The sequence below is a fragment of the Saccostrea echinata genome, unplaced genomic scaffold (genome assembly GCF_033153115.1).
Source record: "Saccostrea echinata isolate AGI-Se365-2 ecotype Australia unplaced genomic scaffold, CSIRO_AGI_Sech_v1 ptg000023l, whole genome shotgun sequence".
NCBI classification, from domain to species: domain Eukaryota; kingdom Metazoa; phylum Mollusca; class Bivalvia; order Ostreida; family Ostreidae; genus Saccostrea; species Saccostrea echinata.
This window is the reverse complement of record NW_026889772.1, coordinates 1,703,434-1,723,637: the sequence shown is the minus strand read 5'-3', so window position 1 is coordinate 1,723,637 and position 20,204 is coordinate 1,703,434. Positions and strand designations below refer to the sequence as shown.

The 20,204-nt window shown below is 34.9% G+C and overlaps 2 protein-coding genes across 5 annotated transcripts in view; one reads left to right on the top strand and one right to left on the bottom strand.

The window, feature by feature from the left end:
• Positions 1-2,107, bottom strand: part of LOC133191052 (nascent polypeptide-associated complex subunit alpha-like) — a 10,832-nt gene extending 8,725 nt beyond the window's left edge. Inside the window, exon 1 of the mRNA XM_061326726.1 lies at positions 2,009-2,107. The gene's annotated coding sequence lies outside the window, so the exon portion shown is untranslated. The remainder of the gene's footprint in view (positions 1-2,008) is intronic.
• LOC133191046 (annexin A6-like) lies at positions 2,100-20,204 on the top strand. Of its 4 annotated transcripts, XM_061326714.1 has the most exons (26): positions 2,100-2,171; positions 3,206-3,337; positions 3,948-4,101; positions 4,499-4,703; positions 5,718-5,835; positions 6,172-6,368; positions 6,777-6,939; positions 7,204-7,307; positions 7,886-7,961; positions 8,395-8,534; positions 8,726-8,807; positions 9,254-9,348; positions 9,449-9,562; positions 9,836-9,926; positions 10,108-10,434; positions 10,711-10,892; positions 11,063-11,141; positions 11,430-11,515; positions 12,181-12,262; positions 12,481-12,575; positions 12,781-12,894; positions 13,651-13,741; positions 15,658-15,984; positions 17,705-17,886; positions 18,155-18,239; positions 19,372-20,204. In XM_061326714.1, exons 2-26 carry the CDS (start codon positions 3,226-3,228, stop codon positions 19,383-19,385), a joined length of 3,315 nt encoding a protein of 1,104 aa, XP_061182698.1. In that variant the 5' UTR covers positions 2,100-2,171; positions 3,206-3,225; the 3' UTR covers positions 19,386-20,204. The 4 variants fall into 4 exon arrangements, with proteins under 4 accessions (XP_061182698.1, XP_061182699.1, XP_061182700.1 ...); XM_061326715.1 differs by lacking the exons at positions 2,100-2,171; positions 3,206-3,337; positions 3,948-4,101; positions 4,499-4,703 and adding an exon at positions 4,916-4,944; XM_061326716.1 differs by lacking the exons at positions 2,100-2,171; positions 3,206-3,337; positions 3,948-4,101; positions 4,499-4,703 and adding an exon at positions 5,027-5,044.

Below are 20,204 nucleotides of genomic sequence, written 5' to 3'. Positions count from 1 at the left end.
GTATTTATTGAAATGTGTTGAAGCACTGTAATAAATTGTAAAGATTGTAAAAATGCAAATCCAAGATTTTCATCGACGATAATTACCATACTATTGTGAGATTTTCCCCGGTTTTTTGTCATTACATAAAGGTAAAGGTCACTACTCTAAAATTACCAACCAAAGAAATCAGCAGAACCTACAGGGAACAAGTCAAAAGCCGTAATTCAAGGGTAGTATAAGTTGGGACACTTTCCCGCGAAATCCTAACTTTCACGTTGCGCAGCGCCACCTATCCTTCCGGCAATATATAGTATATATAACTTCAGTCTATGTTGTCACGTAGGACATGACCATAGTTTATTTAACAAATATCACCTCAACACCTGCAATGAAAGCGATGCGTTTTTTAAAAGAACTTTATAAATATATTTCAGTCGGAAGCACATATAAAAACGTATTTTGAAACATTCAAGAAAATATTCATAAGACATAAATATTAAATTGTTCATTTTACACGTCATCATGGTCACAGCACTGATTGTTCATTGCACTAGCTAACTAAAATAATTATCGATGGATACCAAGAACTGTTTAATTACCCAAAGCCAAACCTTTGACACTAATATCGCTTGGGTATGATTTTTGTTTACGTAAATACGGACACGCGCTTGTTATGCATTGTAAGCCGCTTGGAATTAATTTGAGAAAAAAAATAATCAGGTATTTCTTTTATCATCTCTGGTTAGATAATTATTAAAAAGATTAAATTTAAATGTTCACACATGCACACTTACAATACGTAGATTAAAAAAGCGGACTTGCTACTTTCGTTTGAGATTTGTAAATTTTCCTACTTTCATCTTAAGTTAATGTTCTAGAAAAAATTAAAGTCACATCCAATTTATGCATTTTTTGGATGCACTTTTTACATAGGACCTGCGTTTTTTTCAGGATTTCCTCCCCAACTTTGGGGGTGCGTCTTTTACTCCATTGCGGCCAATACACGCGACTTTACGGTAGTACATTTAGCTATGTAGCTAAAATTACCTACCGTAGCTTTATTTACCTACCTCAGGTAGCTTTATTTAGCTATTTCAAGGCATTACTTTTCACAATTTTGCTTCTTATTTTAAAAAGACAAAAAGTCGCAAGTAAATGTCTGCTAATATTTATTCTAGGTATTATTTAAAAATCAATTTGAAGCAGAGATAGTTTTAACATTGCTGCATTTGAACAGTTTTAAGCAAAAGATATATTTCCATTGTTTGAGTAACTGTACACCACCTTGTGTGCGATGAGGCGTGGATAAGTATGATTACTTCACATTGTGCTCATGTTAACCAAAACTGGTTTTCTTTGTTATTTCACTCAAGAAGTAACTTTTAGGTCACACATTAACTGTTGTATATCGCCTCAAAACTTTTAGAACTTTGATTGCAGTTGTGCAGGAAAAGACACATCTCCAACAGTGATTTTTTCATGAATTGTTTTCAGATGAGTTCAAAGTTGAAAACTATCACTGCATCAAGGTGCAATTTTCTGCACTTTCTGTGAAATATGCTTATTTAAGAAATAAGTTTGATTTAGTTGCTAAATAAAGCTACTTTAGGTAGGTAAATAAAGCTATGTAGGTAATTTAAGCTATGTAGCCAGGGACCTATATACTATAGGTCCCTGATGTAGCTGAATCTAGTGATTGTACCAGACCTGACAAAGGGTGGAAATAAAAAGTTTTATCAGTTTTGCTACGGTCCAATACAAAACCTAGGATTAATAAAATAGAAGCTATATACAACTTTCTTGTAAATCAGATTTAAGAGAATCAATCACTCCAAATATCAGCTCAAGTTACAAAGTTGAATTTTATCTTGCCTTTCGAGCCAAAAATACGCATAAAACGAACCAATTCAAGAAAACAGATAACTATAAAACGAAAATCGATTGTTTATGATTGATTGTCTATATTCTCTTCCTTGAATACGCTGAAATAGTGTGACGATTCTGAAGGATGGACGTCGCTACTCACATGCTGTGTTTGTTCTGCTTTCGATGGCTCTAAAAGGAAGTTTGACTTGGGAAACTTCCGGCAGGTGAGACGAACTCTTCTGCCCGTGGAGGTGTATTTGGCGGCTTGACAACACTGAAAACATCACAAAAACAGAGGTTTTGTGGAAAAAGATTCTAATCAGGTAAAGTCCAAGTTTGCTTTCCTTGTTACAGATTTTCACTATGACATTGAGACTTTTATATTTCATTACAGATAAAGCTCCTTTGATTTCATTTTTACCGCATATCTTTTCATTGGCTATGTGAAAATATGAGTTTGGACATGCAAAATTTACAGTATTTTTTGAATAGCTTTAAACAATACACGTGTGGAATACTTTAAACAGATACTCCACTATGAAAAAGAGATTCACAAATAAAGATGTTTTAGAAAAATGTAGCATCTAATATTTTATTTCATTTTTATTTATGTATCATGTACTAAATTTGGTGGTCATTCAAATGCTGAGGAATATAAGGGTTACTTTTTGATAGCAAGCGCAGCGCTCTTAAAGCAACGCCTGGGCGAAGAGAAAGTTTGGACTTTGCACATTGATCCAAAAAATTTTTTTTCCGCAGTTACCTGTGGTCCCATAATACTTTGCGAATTGCATCCCACTGCAAGCTACGTTCTCGCGGTATACCCAGAAGATCCAAAAAAATAAACTCACTTTGATTTAGTGGATTTATAGCAGATTTATAGTAGATTTAATTTAATTTTAATGTTCTATTAAAATTAGCACTGTTCAGACTTTGTTTCTGTAATACAACATTACATACGATGTCTTGTGACGTCAGAGTGTAGACCTACTAAATATCACGTGCAGTTTGAGGAGCCCGATCTAAATTAAAACTGAAAAGGTATCTGCGCTCGTCCTAACGGTCGCACCGTCAACATATTATTACTGGTTTAGGTTGGGTTTCAGTGGTAGTTAATGAGTTTAGGTGGGAACTGTGAGATTGAGGATTGAGTTACACATAATAAATAAGTGTAGTAGAATATCATATCTGTTGTTATATAAGCAGATGCACTGACGGATAATCAGAAGAGATTGTGTTTTGAATTGTGTATATATGTATGTTCATCACACTGATTTGGAATTACACTAGATCCAGGGACAAATTCATCCCTAGTAGAGCTCATGACACCATTTTAGGATTTTTGTTTACTTTTCAGCATAGGACTTTTCTACCACCATGCCCAGTGCTGGGGCAGTTTGTCCCCCCTTGATTACGCCTGTCAGGCGGCATATACCAGGCCTTGCCACAAATAAAATAGACACCACCACACTCATAGAGATCACCACAGGTAAATAATGCATAATATGGAATCATTTAATATGTAATGGATGATTTTTGTGGATTCCTAAAAAATTACAGGTTTGTTCCATATGGACATAATTTTGTGGGCCCATGTCTTGTTATAAAAAAAAATTCACCCATTAGATTCCAATATTCAGAGAAGTTGTATATTCGTAGGTAAAGAGTACCCATGGAAGCCATGAAAATTGGACTCCTTTGAACAAAAATAATGATTCCACAGTACTTATGTTGTGTGATTGGTTAAACTGCTTACTTTTCAAAGCTACTCACTATCAGTTAATGGGTCTAATTTGTCCTTATATAGATTAACAAAAAAATTACTTGTAAACAAAACCAGTGGCTGATGATTGTCTTTTATTGATGTGGTCTTCGATTTGACATGACCTTGCATCCAATTTGATTAAATCCTAATAAGAGTTTGGATTAGCACTAGTAGTAAAAACGTTTTTTACCAAAGGATGATTCTTTTGACATTTTATTTTTGCAAAGATAAGACAAAGTATGCACCATTATATTTATCATTCTACTATACTTAGTAGACCTCTTGTTGCATCTAAAACTTTCTATATATATGTATTTTTTTTTTTTTTTTTTAGAAACTCCTGATTGTAAAATATATTTCACCTCCGATGGAACAAAACCATCTCCATTCCAACGTAAAATTGGAGGACGTGAGATCACATTCAAATACAAGGCTCCATTCACTCTTAAAGCAGGAAAACGTACATTAAAGGCCGTCGCTGTTACAAGGTACAGTCAAAAAAAAAAAAGGAAAGCAAATCACTCACATAGCCAGGGAGTGTACTCTCAGACTAAAGGAAGAATAGTTACAATCATAATTGTTTAATGTACTGTACACAAATGTACTGTTTGTAATAAGGTAAAGTCAAATCCACACATAAAAATACATACATGTAGTCATGTACAAGTGTCAGTTTGAAATCAATCCGCGACAATTAATTTTCGTGACTGAGAAAAAAATTCTCTACAAATACAAAGCAAAATAAATGGTTTGCGGCAATTATTTTCCTGAGTTTTAGGTCGTGAAAATCGCAGATATTTCTTGCATATGAATAAAAGTTGGTTTACAGTATATCAGACATACAGTAAGATAAGATAGCTGATGTAAGTAATTGTTGATTCCCAGGGATGGAATCCGAGAGAGTGACGTGATGACAAAACAGTTTATGGTGGAGGAGACTGGACAACTAAGCCACCCAGATTCCACTACAGATTGCTACTCTACCGATGACTACACAAGCTTTTTTGACACTTCAGACCTTGACACAGACACCACACAAAAATCCTGGACTAGCTCTTCCACTATCAAAAACAGGAAGAAACCCAAAAAGGTAAATATAACACCTCCACTCTCAAAAACAGGAGGAAACCCCCAAAAAAGTAAATATAAAACCTCCACTCTCAAAATCAGGAGGAAACCCCCAAAAAAGTAAATATAAAACCTCCACTCTCAAAAACAGGAGGAAACCCAATAAAATAAATATAACACCTCCACTCTCAAAAACAGGAGGAAACCCCCAAAAAAGTAAATATAAAACCTCCACTCTCAAAAACAAGAGGAAACCCAAAAAGGTAAATACATGTATAACACCTCCACTCTCAAAAACAGGAGGAAACCCAATAAAGTAAATTTAACAGCTCCACTCTTAAAAACAGGAGGAAACCCAAAAAAGTAAATATAATACCTCAACTCTCAAAAACAGGAGGAAACCTAATAAAGTAAATATAACACCTCCACTCTCAAAAACAGGAGGAAACCCAATAAAGTAAATATAACACCTCCACTCTCAAAAACAGGAGGAAAGCCAATAAAGTAAATATAACACCTCCACTCTCAAAAACAGGAGGAAACCCAATAAAGTAAATATAACACCTCCACTCTCAAAAACAGGAGGAAAGCCAATAAAGTAAATATAATACCTCCACTCTTAAAAACAGGAGGAAAGCCAATAAAGTAAATATAACACCTCCACTCTCAAAAACAGGAGGAAACCCAATAAAGTATGGTAAATATAATACCTCCACTCTCAAAAACAGGAGGAAAGCCAATAAAGTAAATATAACACCTCCACTCTGAAAAAGAGGAGAAAACCCAAAAAAGTAAAACTAATAACAAATTTATATCAACACCTTAATAAACTCATTCATCAAATGGGCAATCCAGAAATTTGTGTAAAAATTATCAGACTATCCCTTCCACTGATTACAAAAGAAGAAAATCTTAAAAAAAGGTTTTAAATTTAAAACATGTTTTAAAAGAATTGCAAGAAAATTTTTATGTGATTGTCATTTGTCTCTGTTGCTTTAATTATTCTGTGTTATGATGAATTTTTGATGTTTTACAGAGTAAATCCCCAGTCAGAGCCAAATCCCCACTGAGATCCTCCCTGAGGAGGTCCCCTAAGGAGGCCTGGGCCAGCAGTCAGACCTTTGATAACTTTGGGGCCGAGGATGGGCGGCACAGTAAGACTTAAAGATTGTTTTTGGTCGATATTTTCTTAATTTGTAAAGGTATTAATTAAGATGCATAAGAAAAGACAGAACATACAATGAAATTAAATATGGATAGGCAAAAGTATCTTTATGGAATTTCCTGAAAATTAAATAAAAATCTTTAAGTTTTTAAGAGGTACATTGTACATGCAATTGTAATTCTTTACTTATACTCACAGATATCTGAATATGATAATCAAAATCCTTTTTCACAATGAATTGAAATAAAATATATATTAGTCATTATTATTATGTAATTAATTCAATCTTTTCTGATTGTCCTGAAATTTTTTGCTGTATTCCCAGGTCCCCCACAACCTCCTGTTCCAGAGGGCCCCTTCAACCCCACCAACTACTCAGGTACCCAGATAAATGTGTGGGGTGCTCCCCCTGGATCCTGGCCTGGGATGAATGCCAGTAATGGGGCAGTGACATTTGGTGTCCCAGTGCCTAACAACCCTTACCCCACACAGACAGGCTTCCTCACAGAAAATATGATCAATGTAAGTTGTGCAATGAAAAAATATATTATAATTATTATATAGATCTCAGCTCTAATGATTTTTATAAGTTATATGAACTTTATACAAATATCCCTATGATTTATTCTATGGATACAAAGCTCAAAGTTTTGTGATATCATCTTATACAAGAATAGTACTTACTGATTCCCTATTTGTTTCGGATCTGTTCTCTGTCTACTTTGTTTGACATTGACTTATAAGAAGTAGAATGTTCATATTAGTCAAGGTCATGATTTCTTATCAAGGGTCAGGTTAAGGAAGAATTTGTCATCTGGTGACATACTGATTCACGATTTGATTTTTGGTTCTAGCAATCTGACATGGTGTAATTAATTAAGACACTCCCATCTAATTAACATATTTATATAAAATTTAACGTCTTTGTAGAACTGTAACCCAGAAAATCGTCACGTGACTGTGGGGGACTTACGTCAGATGATGAACAAGCGACCTAAAGCTATTGAAGAACCACCAAAAGAGCCACCAAAAGCCATCGAGCTTCCCCCTCCCCCCAAAGAACCAGAATTATTGGCAGTCAGTCCAGGAAATGGTAAAAAATTAGATACTTGATTGTACGGAATATAGTTATAACAGTCGTACTGTATTAAAAAAAATCTTTTCTTAGCTGATAGAAACAGGCACAGTGGGAGGAGTATCATTAGTTTATATAAAAACTAAAGTGATTAATTAGACTTCTCAAGATTTAGCTATCTTTACATTTCCCTGTAAACATGTAATAATTTGTTGTTGAATTTTTCAATAAATTACTTTTCAATGTCTAAAGAAAATTTATTATGTAACGTGTTTATAACAGGGGATTTCAAAGGAAATATACAGCACATCTACACTCATATGCTGGAATTTGCGAAAAATAACAAAGACTTTCGACTAAGAGTGGCTGAACCTAAAATTGGAAGAGTAAGTAATTAACATTTAATGATAAAGAATTTTGGTGGTGTTGTTCAATTAATGACTATAGAAGACTTTGATAGAAGTATATCATGCTAATGTCACACTTAAATAAGCAGGCTTCATATTTTAGCGGCTTTGGTGAAGACAATGATGCGCTAATTCATAAATACCGCTAAGAAATCATTTATAGATACAATATATGGCACGGAAATGTAAAGTGCTAATTCATGATTTTGCCAACAACTCCATACCAAGTGATTGCGCTAAATTTTGAATACGCCAATTTTGAACATGCATAGTATACTATCATGATATACCAATATCGGAGTCTTCTATAGTCATTAATTAAACAACAACAACAACAAAAATCTTCCTACTTCATACAAACCATGATGTTTAAGTATACCTTTACTGATGTTAGGAACATTGATTTTAATATTTTTCGAATACTTTAATTCTGCAAAAAACCCACACTTTTGGGGAGAAAAAAAAACAATATTTCAGAGCTGCACAATTTGAAAATATACGTAAAATCTGCATGCACAATGAAGTAGGAATATTTAAACTTTGTCTTTATTTTCCAGATGCATGAAGCAAAGTTTGAAGACGAGGGAGATGGATACAGAATCACTCTGGTGATGGGGAAACCGGGCGTGCCAAGTGAGTGAGGAATGACAAAAATCTCTCAGATTTCATAATCAAACACTAAAAATGTCAAACTGTGCCATAGATTATTTTATATTTAGATATGAATTAAGTCTGATATTTATAGTGATGTCTTTTAGATAATGCATGTACATTCTGTCAATTGTCACTTATATACATGTATCTGTATTAAATTATATACATGTAATCTTTTTTTTAATGTTTTATAGATGACATTTTTGATATACAACTGTTATTCTAATCATTTTCCTGTGAAATTTTTAAAACCTTTTAAAATCAGATTAATTTACAAAATATACCATTCATCTGATATTTATACACTGCATTTTTCAAGGTGGGATTTTAGATGTATATTGAAAGTTAACTTTATATTTTGACTTAATAAAATATGAACCCATTACAGAGTTGATTTATTTTGTTGATTCAGGAGGATCCCTACGCAAACCTCCAAAAGTGGAGACCAAACCTAAGAAGCCCCCCACTCCCCCTCCCTCAAATGGAAAGAAAAAGAAAGAAACACCCCCTAAGTCTGACCCCTACTTCGCCATGGAAACAGAAGATCTTCCGGTATTCAACTTAAGAAAAGAAAATTTTAATTAATCATATTCAAAACAAGCATGTGCATTTTGTCTCTGTGTATAAAAAGTTCTAATCTTCCAATTTATACTGGGAAAAAAATTGCAAAATGTAGACATATTCCTCTTTAAAAGATAAAATATTGTATTGAGATGAATAATAACAGTGTTGTCTCCCTTTAGGTGGAGGGGACCGTAAAGCCATATGACAAATTTAATGCTGAACAAGACGCCGAGGTCCTGAGGGGCGCCATGAAGGGGCTAGGTATAGAAATATTTTATGTTGATGTTATTTGATATAAACATGATAACATGGGAGTTACTACCGTTACTTGTTTACAAGCATGGCAAATCCTTAATTGCTAGAGAGCAAAATAATTTTTTTCTTTGTTCATGTATTAGGGAATAACTATCTTCTCATTTGTTAATAGTGCCCGTTAATAATGATTTAAGGGTTGCAAACTGAGTTTTACTGGCGATGCATAAGTGGAGATGATAAAATGTATGTTTTCGACCATTAAATCATCATTAATGGTCGCAAATAACACAATTTATGCATTTTTGTTGGTCGTTTCCCTCTTATTTTGTTGAGTTTTGAGATGTGAAAAATGTCATGAAACATTGTGTTTTTGCGCCGTTCTATTCTTACATAGATAAATAAATACATATATGTGACTGTTCATTAGTAATTTGTTTAACACTGTTACACAGGGACAGATGAAGACGCTATAACAAACATCCTGGCCTATCGATCTAATCCTCAGAGACAGGAAATTAGGGTAGCATTTAAAACCATGTACGGAAAGGTATGCATACATTACTAATCAGAGAATAATTATTTTACTTTACAAGATAACAACTTTTACCCTTGTCTTTATTCATTTGACCTTTGACCTTTTGGTACAGGACCTTCTTGAGGAGTTGAAGAGTGAACTAAGTGGACATTACCTGGATGCCTGTAAGGGTCTGATGATGGCACCGGCTGAATTTGACGCTTATCAACTCCGCAAAGCCATCAAGGTAAAATATAAAATGGAGCGGAGAATGAATATGCGATGGGGTTTAACGGAGATAAGGGTGATTACTGATGTCTGATAGTGTATGGTGTAGATTAATTGCTATAAGAATTGCAGGTTTGAAGTGATTTCAAATGCTAGTTCTAGATCATATTTTTTGGATAGGATAAAAACAAACTGTAGCACTAATTTAGACATATGTTGCCACTAGCTGGCTCAAAGTAAAAGAATAAAGATTCTGTAAAATAAACAGTTTACTTTTTGATTTGCTGTATAGGGCCTTGGGACAGATGAAGACGTGTTGATAGAGATTTTGTGTACCAGGTCTAACACCCAGATCAAAGAAATCATCAAAACTTATAAAACACGTAATTATTTCCAAAATCATTCACTAATTTTTTTCTTTATCATGAGTGTAGTCAAATCTCAGAGAGATGAAATGTTAAATGCTTAAATATGCTAACACACTGTACAAGAGTTTGGTAATTACAATTTGATAAAAGTCATAGACATTGAATTTCTTAGTCTAATCTTAGTCATTAATTACAGTATTCAATAAGGATCTGGAGAAGGACATTATTGGTGACACGTCAGGACATCTGAAGCGATTACTTGTGTCGCTAGTACAGGCCAACAGGAGTGACAGTAAGGAAGTGGATCGTAATAAAGCGAAACAAGACGCCAAAGCCCTGCTGGATGCAGGGGAGGGAAAATGGGGCACAGACGAGTCACGATTTAATGTCATCCTCGCTTCTCGGAGTTATCCCCAGCTCCGGGCAACATTTGATGAGTACGAGAAGATCTCCAAGAAGAACATTGTTGAGGCCCTGAAAAGTGAAATGTCAGGGGATCTGCTAAGGGGAATGTTGACAATTGGTAAAGTATACAATGTTATATTACACTATAATATAACATGCTAAAAATTGAATCACTGGGGAATAAGGGATTGTTTGTTACATTAACATCTGTATTATATGTATATAATGGAACTTTTACAAATGTAGGATTTATGTTTATAGAAAATTCAACTTGAACTTAAAGCTTGCATTCATAAACAGTAATGAGGTAAAATGTAAAATGAAAGAGGTTATCAAAATTGTCAATTTTAAATTTCTAACAATATGTATAATTCCTACAATATATGTTTTCTAGTGCGATGCGTAAGGAACAAGGCTGCTCATTTCGCGTACCAACTCCAGAAGACGATGAAGGGTCTGGGCACGGATGATGACACTCTTGTCCGGGTAGTTGTGTCACGATGTGAAATTGACATGGTCCAGATCAAAGAGGAATTCCAGAAAATGACAGGACAAACATTAGAGCAATACATAGCTGTATGTATACCCCCTGCTTTTCTGGTGCTTTGAATGATTAACTGTTCATGTTATGAATTTATTCTATTTTGAAAAAAAGCAAATTAAGTCGTGTAGGAAATGTATTTTAACAGCTCCCCCTGGACTGAATTGTTTATAAGATGATGATAAATATCTGTTTTCTTTGACAGGATGACATATCTGGAGATTATAGGAACATTATTCTGGCCCTCGTGGTGGGAGGACCTCCCCCAAACACTGCCTCTAAATGTAAGTTCTACTCCTCCCACAAACACTGATTTTAACTTTGACCCCCCTCGCTTTCCCACACAAAGAGAAATAAACAGATGAAGCATGATTTCAATTATCAAACTGATAGTGTTTCTTTCTGCAAAAGAAGTGCTGGACTGATTTTAACTTCAGAGTATGATTTTATTAAACAATTACAACATTATAAAAGGTAACAAAATTTTCCTATCTCAATGCAAAGTACCATCTAATGCCATACTTCTCCATTTTTACTGTATATTCGTTGCAAATTCTGTTTTCTATTTTTAGCTGGTAAGGGTTTTGTGGAGGCCATAAAAAACAAAACTGAAGAAGAATTGGATGAAGAAGTCAGAATGGAATCTGAAGATGTTCAGGTAATGTAAAAAAGAACATGTAACCATTGAAATAAATGAGATACATGTATCAAAAATACAGGTGGTTCTCAAAATATACAAGTGATGTCAAAAATCCATCACAGGCACTTGGGGTATCGCCTCCCCCCCTCCCCCCCCCTTTTCCATTTTTTTTAAATCAGGTATCAACACACTTTTTTTCCCTATTCATGTATTGAAATACGCATTACATATTAGTAATAATGTAACCCTTTTGTCTCTATCAGCTGTTATCAATTATCTGAATTTTGACCGATATGGCCTACATAAAATAAAAGCTCTTTTTATGTATCAATCGAAAAGGAGATAATAGAGACAAAAGGGTTTCATTATTGATAACATGTAATGCATATCAAATAATACACAAATAGGAAAAAAATGTGTTGATCTGATTAAAAAAAAAGGAAAGGGGGGGGGGGACCATATACCAAGTGTCTGTGGTACCCGTCAGGATGTAAAACAACTGATAACGGTGTCAAGATATACAAATAACCTAACTTAACAACATCAATTCTGTAAATGATACAATTTTGTATCTCTTCAGTTACATTATGTAGATATGCCTGAATGCCAAAAAATTCACATTTGAGATTTTCAACAGATCATTAGATTTGTGAATATCATTAGACATATCTTGTAATTTACAGGAAGATCCCACTGTAAAACCTGCAGAGAATTTCAATGCTGAGAGTGATGCAGAGGCCCTCAGGAAGGCTATGAAAGGCTTCGGTAAGTTGGCCAGGATTTTGTGTTTATAAATCTATAATTATACATTTTTCCAGTTTCTCCAAATTCAAATTTCACTAATAAAAACCATAATGCAATCAGCTTTTAATTAGTGTCCTCTATTTGAAGTTACATACTTTCATTATCGTGCTAATGCTATAACTGTACTTGCACACACATCTTGCTGTGAATAAATTTATAAGGTTTTCATTGTTACACAGGAACTGATGAACAGGCCATCATAGACATACTGGGCTACAGATCAAATGCACAGAGACTAGAGATTGTTAAAACTTACAAAACAATGTTTGGAAAGGTAATTAAAGTGATGAAACTTATTTATGTCATAAATGTTTTGTTTATCTCATACATATGCCATTTTTTCACAAAAAATAAATTAAATTAATGATAAAGTGACTTTATGTGCTGTAGGTGACTTTAAGTGTTGTAAGTGACTTTGAGTGTTTAAATGCTGTGGGATGCAGGAGGACCCTTCTGTGACTTGATTTATTTTATTTTAGGACCTAATCAAGGACTTGGAGGGGGAGTTGAGTGGGGGGCTGAAGGTTCTCTGTCGCGGTCTGTGTATGAGCCTGGAGAACTTTGATGCTATGTGTCTCAACAAAGCTATCAAGGTGAGAACTTTAGGTTATAAGGTCAAGGTGAGAACTTTAGGATATAAGGTCAAGGTGAGAGCTTTTATAAGGTCAAGGTGAGAACTTTAGGTTATAAGGTCAAGGTGAGAACTTTAGGTTATAAGGTCAAGGTGAGAACTTTAGGTTATAAGGTCAAGGTGAGAACTTTAGGTCATAAGGTCAAGGTGAGAACTTTAGGTTATAAGGTCAAAATGAATGTGATTTTTTCCAGAATAATTTTGTCAAAAATATTTTGATCATGCAGATTGAATAGTAGGGAAATTTTTAATCCACCAGAAACAGGTGCCTAAGTGAGCTCTTCTAATCAAAGTTTATCTGTGTTTTAAATTTCCACATTTCTGACTTCATCTTCAGTGCCAGTAGGCCAATTTTAAGTAAACTTGGCAAAAAGCATCTTTGGGTGTTGATTGTGCAACTTTAAGTGAATGACTTCTTTGCAAGGGGATATAATAAAGAAATAGTGAAAATCTGGTGAAAACTTGTAAAAATCTTCAAGCAGGACACTTCTTATTGAATGTAGATTCAAGTTGTCAAGCCCAATATACTGTAAATTTAAATTGTTGAAGCTTGGCATTCAAGTTGGTGGTTGAAGTTTCATTTGTCAATAAATATTTATTTTTGACACAGGGGAGTCTTTTGGCCTGTGGGCCTGTCATTAGAATAGAAATGTTTACACTCTGAGTGCTGAAACTTTGCATTCTAATTAGTATAAAACTGTCCTTATTTTTATTGCAGGGCCTGGGAACAGATGAGCAGGTACTTGTTGAGGTCATCTGTACTCGGACAAATGAACAGATCAGAAAGTTTAAGGAGGCTTACAAAACTTGTATGTTTAGTATCTGTTTACAAACGTAACACATAAAATGCATGTATCTGCTGAGTTACACAATACCTTTATCCATGTATGAAATTCATCCCAGGAGTTTATAATAATCGAAAATCTGAGAAAAATTTTCAAAATTGTTGCATTTGATTTACAGAGATTAGAGCTGTTCAAGTAGGGATAATGACCAACTGAATGGCATGTCATTAGTCCATTTAAAGTTTGAATTGAGGAGTGCAACTCATCGTTTAGTTTTATACAAGAGCTTAATAAGAGCTGGTTCCTGGTTTATTTTTTAAATAACAATATCGGAATTTATATTTATACTTTTTAAAAACATGAACTTTGTTATTACATAGTTTGTAGGAATAATCAATAGCAGTCCTTCTCATTATATGACCTTGTCTTACTTTAGTATGTGCATTTTTTATAGCTCACCTGAGCTGAAGGCTCAAGTGAGCTTTTCTGATCACATTTTGTCCGTCGTCCGTCTGTCCAGCTGTCTGTCTGTCCGTCCATCTGTAAACTTTTCACATTTTTGACTTCTTCTCCAGAACCACTGGGCCAATTTCAACCAAACTTGCCACAAAGCATCCCTGGGTAAAGGGGATTCAAGTTTGTTCAAATGAAGGGCCACACCCTCTTGCAAGGGGAGATAATTAAGAATTAGTGAAAATTTGGTGGTATCTTTTAAAATTCTTCTTCTCAAGAACCACTGGGCTGTAAAAGTTGAAACTTATATGAGACCTTCATTACATAGTGTAGATTCAAGTTTGTTCAAATCATGACCCCCTGGGGTAGGGTGGGGCCACAATGGGGGATCAAAGTTTTACATAGGAATATATAGGAATAAATCTTTAAAAATCTTCTCCTCAAGAACAACTAAGCCACGATTAGTCATATTGATATGGAATCATCCTCAGGTAGTGCAGATTTAAGTTTGTTCAAATCATGACTCCCGGGGGTAGGGTGAGGCCACAATGGGGAATCAAAGTTTTACATAGGAATATATAGGAATAAATCTTTAAAAATCTTCTCCTCAAGAACAACTAAGCCATAATTAGTCATATTGATATGGAATCATCCTCAGGTAGTGCAGATTCAAGTTTGTTCAAATCATGACCCCTGAGGGTAAGGTGGGGCCACAATGGGGGATCAAAGTTTTACATAGAAATATATAGAAAAAAATCTTTAAAAATCTTCTTCTCAAGAACAACAAAGCCACAATTAGTCATATTATATGGAATCATCCTCAGGTTGTTCAGATTCAAGTTTGTTCAAATCATGACCCCCCAGGGGTAGGGTGGGGCCACAATGGGGAATCAAAGTTTTACGTAGAAATATGTAGGGGGAAAAACTTGAAAAATCTTCTTCTCAGGAACAGCAAAGCCATGTTTTGTCATATTGATATGGAAGCATCTTCAGGTAGTGTAGATTCAAGTTTGTTCAAATCATAACCCCCAGGGGTAGGGTGGGGCCACAATGTGGGATCAAAGTTTTACATAGGAATATATAGGAAAAAATCTTTTCAACAACAGAAAAGCCATGTTTAGTCATATTGATATGGAAGCATCCTCAGGTAGTGTAGATTCAAGTTTGTTCAAATGATGGGGGGGGGGGGGGTAGGGAGGGTCCACAATGGGGGATCAAATTTTTAACAAGAGAATATATAGGAAAAAAATCTTTAAAAATCTTCTGCTCAAGAATTGCAAAGCCGTTTGTTATATTGATATGGAAGCATCCTCAGGTAGTTCAAAATCTAACCCCCCCTTTTAAACTTTTCAATACTGAAATGATTTGTGCTTTTTCCTAGCCAATGTGCTCAGGTGAGCGATGTGGCCCATGGGCCTCTTGTTATTATATGATCTGGACCTACTTTCAGTATATCTTATCATTATATGACCCTGACCTACTTTCAGTGTATGGTAAGAGCTTGGAGGAGGACGTTGCTGGGGATACCTCGGGTCACTTCAAACGGCTGCTGATTGCATTACTTCAGGCCAACAGGGACGAAAGTAAAGAATTCGACAGAAACAAAGCCAAACAAGATGCTCAGGCAATCTATGAGGCAGGAGAAAAGAAATGGGGGACAGACGAGTCACGATTTAATGTCATTCTGGTCTCGAGGAGTTACGCTCAGCTGCGAGCAACATTCCAGGAGTATGCTAAACTGGCCAACAAAGATATTGAGGACACACTTAAGAGTGAAATGTCAGGGGATCTACTAAAGGGCATGCTAGCTATAGGTATGTGTCAGGGGATCTACTAAAGGGCATGCTAGCTATAGGTATGTGTCAGGAGATCTACTAAAGGGCATGCTAGCTATAGGTATGTGTCAGGGGATCTACCAAAGGGCATGCTAGCTATAGGTATGTGTCAGGGATCTACTAATGGGCATGCTAGCTATAGGTATGTGTCAGGGGATCTACTAAAGGGCATGCTAGCTATAGGTATGTGTCAGGGATCTACTAATGGGCATGCTAGCATTAGGTATGTGTCAGGGGATCTACTAAAGGGCATGCTAGCTATAGGTGTGTGTCAGGGATCTACTAATGGGCATGCTAGCATTAGGTATGTGTCAGGGGATCTACTAAAGGGCATGCTAGCTTTAGGTTTGTATCAGGGGATATACTAAAGGCATGCTAGCTATAGGTATGTGTCAGGGGATCTACTAAAGGGCATGCTAGCTTTAGGTATGTGTCAGGAGATCTACTAAAGGGCATGCTAGCTATAGGTATGTGTCAGGGATCTACTAAAGGGCATGCTAGCTATAGGTATGTATCAGGGGATCTACTAAAGGGCATGCTAGCTATAGGTATTTGTCAGGGATCTACTAATGGGCATGCTAGCTATAGGTATGTGTCAGGGGATCTACTAAAGGGTATGCTAGCTTTAGGTATGTGTCAGGGATCTACTGAAGGGCATGCTAGCTATAGGTAAGTGTCATGGGATTAACTAAAGGGCATGCTAGCTATAGGTATGTATCAGGGATCTACTAAAGGGCATGCGAGCTATAGGTATTTGTCAGGGATCTACTAAAGGGCATGCTAGCTATAGGTATGTGTCAGGGGATCTACTAAAGGGCATGCTAGCTATAGGTATGTGTCAGGGATCTACTAATGGGCATGTTAGCTATAGGTATGTGTCAGGGGATCTACCAAAGGGCATGCTAGCTATAGGTATGTGTCAGGGATCTACTAATGGGCATGCTAGCATTAGATATGTGTCAGGGGATCTACTAAAGGACATGCTAGCTATAGGTTTGTGTCAGGGATCTACTAATGGGCATGCTAGCATTAGGTATGTGTCAGGGGATCTACTAAAGGGCATGCTAGCTTTAGGTATGTATCAAGGGATCTGCTAAAGGGCATGCTAGCTTTAGGTATGTGTCAGGAGATCTAAAGGGCATGCTAGCTATAGGTATGTGCCAGGGATCTACTAAAGGGCATGCTAGCTATAGGTATGTGTCAGGGATCTACTAAAGGGCATGCTAGCTATATGTATGTGTCAGGGATCTACTAATGGGCATGCTAGCTATAGGTATGTGTCAGGGATCTACTAAAGGGTATACTAGCTATAGGTATGTATTGGGGGATTTACTAAAGGGCATGCTAGCTTAGGTATGTGTCAGGGGATCTACTTAATGGAATCTAGCTATAGGTATTCACTGTAAATGACTGCTTAGTCTTATCTACAAGTGTTTATAAATTACAAGTCTTGGCAGTGGCTCTCACACCAATTTTTGGTACTAGGGGCATTAAAATTGGGAAAATTAGTGACATTCATATTTGTATCTTTGAAGTATTTGAAGCAAAAAACAATAGGAATGTGGTCATGACAATGTGTCTCTTGTCTGCTTCCATTTTAGTAAGAGGATAGTTTTCAATTATAGTATTATTTTAGATCTGAATTATTCTGTATAATAATGTATTACAAAAAGCTAATTATTGTTCTTTTTTCTTGCAGTGCGATGTATTCGAGGTAAGGCTTCACACTTTGCCACGGAGTTGTATAAATCCATGAAGGGTCTGGGGACGGACGATGACCGCCTCTGTCGAGTCATTGTATCTCGCTGTGAAGTTGACATGGTGCAGATCAAGGAGGAATTCCAGAAGCAGTACAAACAGACTCTAGCCATGTTCCTGGCTGTAAGTATTGGTTTTTAATTCAAGCTCAGTATTTAATTCACAGGTTATACAAATTCTCTGAGTTTTACTTCATTGTGTTCATTAGTTCATTACATCCATTCTCTGATAACACATGTACTTCATTGGAGCCCTTGGTATAATATGGACATTCATCCTGCCTGAGGTTAAAGCCATTCTCCAATAGATACATTCAGACCCTTGGTATACAGTTTTGTAGTTGTTTTATTTGGAGACATGTCTAAATTCATTCCTTAATTGAATTTTTCAGGATGACATTTCGGGAGATTATAAGAACTTGTGCTTTGCTCTGATTGGTGAATCTGTACCAAAACCAGCGAAAAAAGAAAAGAAAGGTAGGATAGAGTATATGTTATATCTGTATTCATTAATAATGAAGCTGACAATTTATATTCATAATTAAACTAATATTGCCCTCCCAAAACAACAAACTGATGTACTGTCGATATTGCTCTCATATCAACATCAATTAGAATGAATCAAGGTATTCTGCCTGTATCTTGCAGATAGTATAACCACACAATATTTCGGTGCATAGATTTATTGTGTAAAGGCAAAAGAACTGAAACAAAACAAAAAATAGAATTACTTATCAATAACATGATAAATAGTATCAATATATAACTATAGATATAGCATAAACTTTGTAATAAGTTGTAAATGAAAATATTCAAGAGGTAAATAAAAATAAAGATTCACTATTAAATCCAGAATATAAAGTTTTGACACAAGTGGGTTTCCATAGAAAATGTTATGAACGTACTCCAGTTTTATGTTTAAAGATTATGACAATAATAGGGTTCCATACTTTAGAGTGATAACAATAGATATTCCTAATATATTCAAATTACAAACATTTCATTCAAAACCAGTATAAATATAATAAATACACATGTAATAAATATAAACAGCATAAGTAACTTACAGTGTGTGGCAGCATAGGTCAGAAATTTGACATAATGGGATGAGTCTCCTAGTGTGGGCCACACAAAGGAAAACAACACAGGAAGTGAGGAATTAAGGAAAAGTAACTCTTGATTTACAAATAAAAAGATAACTCTAGAAATTATAGGACAGATAACTATTTGATTAAGAAAGATAACTCTAACTGTGAAATAGATAAATAATTTAGGAAAATAAATATAGAAATATAAATAGAATGTTCATAAACATTACACAAGGTTTCCAAATCCTGTAATTTATAGAAAGCTGTAAAGCTGTTTTTTTATCTAGCTGATGCTTCTGAATTTGTTAATAACATATTTCTTAATTTAAATACAAACCTTATAAGTTATAATTCAAATGGATCTTTGTTAAAAATATTTAGCAATTTTTTTCAGTTACTTACAAAATGAGGGTTCACTTTGAATTCATTTAAATCGAAGAAACTTTGTGTACAGTAGATTACACCAACAAGATATCTTGTTGTTCGTTTCAATGCGTGAATTTTCTTCTTTTTTTTTTTAGGTTGGTTCTCATAGTTTTTTACCTACCTCATCCATTCCTACATAACACATGCAGGCCGTCCTTGATCCAGAGAATGAAGAACAGAGAATTCCACAGACACATAGATCTTAGGGCTTTCAGTGTTGTTATCTATATATGTTCAAAATAATCGAGGGGAACATTTAGTTTTAGACAAAATCTTTACATTTATAAAGAATTTTAAAAACTGTACATTATATAGTTAAGCTTAACTTTAGGTGGTATGTACATGTATATATAAAGGCTGTGAAATTTTTGAAATGATATTATTTTTTACTGGATGATTATATTGAAATATTTCAGTGAAAATCAGAAAAAAAGAGAGAATTTGTTAATGAGAATGTATTTACATTTTTAAAGACACCTGAAATATACCATATCTGTATTCAAGTTATACAGATTTTCCTTTCTAGGAATTCATAGACATTATGAGAGAGACATAAAAGTATGTGTGTAAGCAATAGATATGACATAGGATTGACTTTTTAGAATAACTAATATGTAACTATATTCTATTTAAGACTACAGTTATTTCCTCTTCTTGTGGGACTCTTCAATGTTTAAAAAGAAGCTAGAGTAAGGTATATAGAGGGATATAGTCCATTTTCACAAGTCCCTTGGAAAAACTGTTGAGATGTTTATATTATGGACTTTAAGATGCTAAATATTCAGAAATATATAGTCCATATTACCATTGGTAAAGTCATATTTAAAAACAATCATTAAAACTGCCATGCTGAAGTTTTTGTAAATCTTTTAATTTGCTAATTGCAGGCATTTTAACAGTTATACATAAATTATTTTGAATGAATATT

Bases quoted from the DNA above. Each gene is read 5' to 3' on its own strand.
- LOC133191046 (XM_061326714.1), top strand. From the start codon at position 3,226: ATGCCCAGTGCTGGGGCAGTTTGTCCCCCCTTGATTACGCCTGTCAGG. The intron at 6,940-7,203 runs GTAAAAAATTAG...TGTTTATAACAG, and splicing joins GGCAGTCAGTCCAGGAAATG to GGGATTTCAAAGGAAATATA. The intron at 13,742-15,657 runs GTATGTTTAGTA...ACCTACTTTCAG, and splicing joins TAAGGAGGCTTACAAAACTT to TGTATGGTAAGAGCTTGGAG.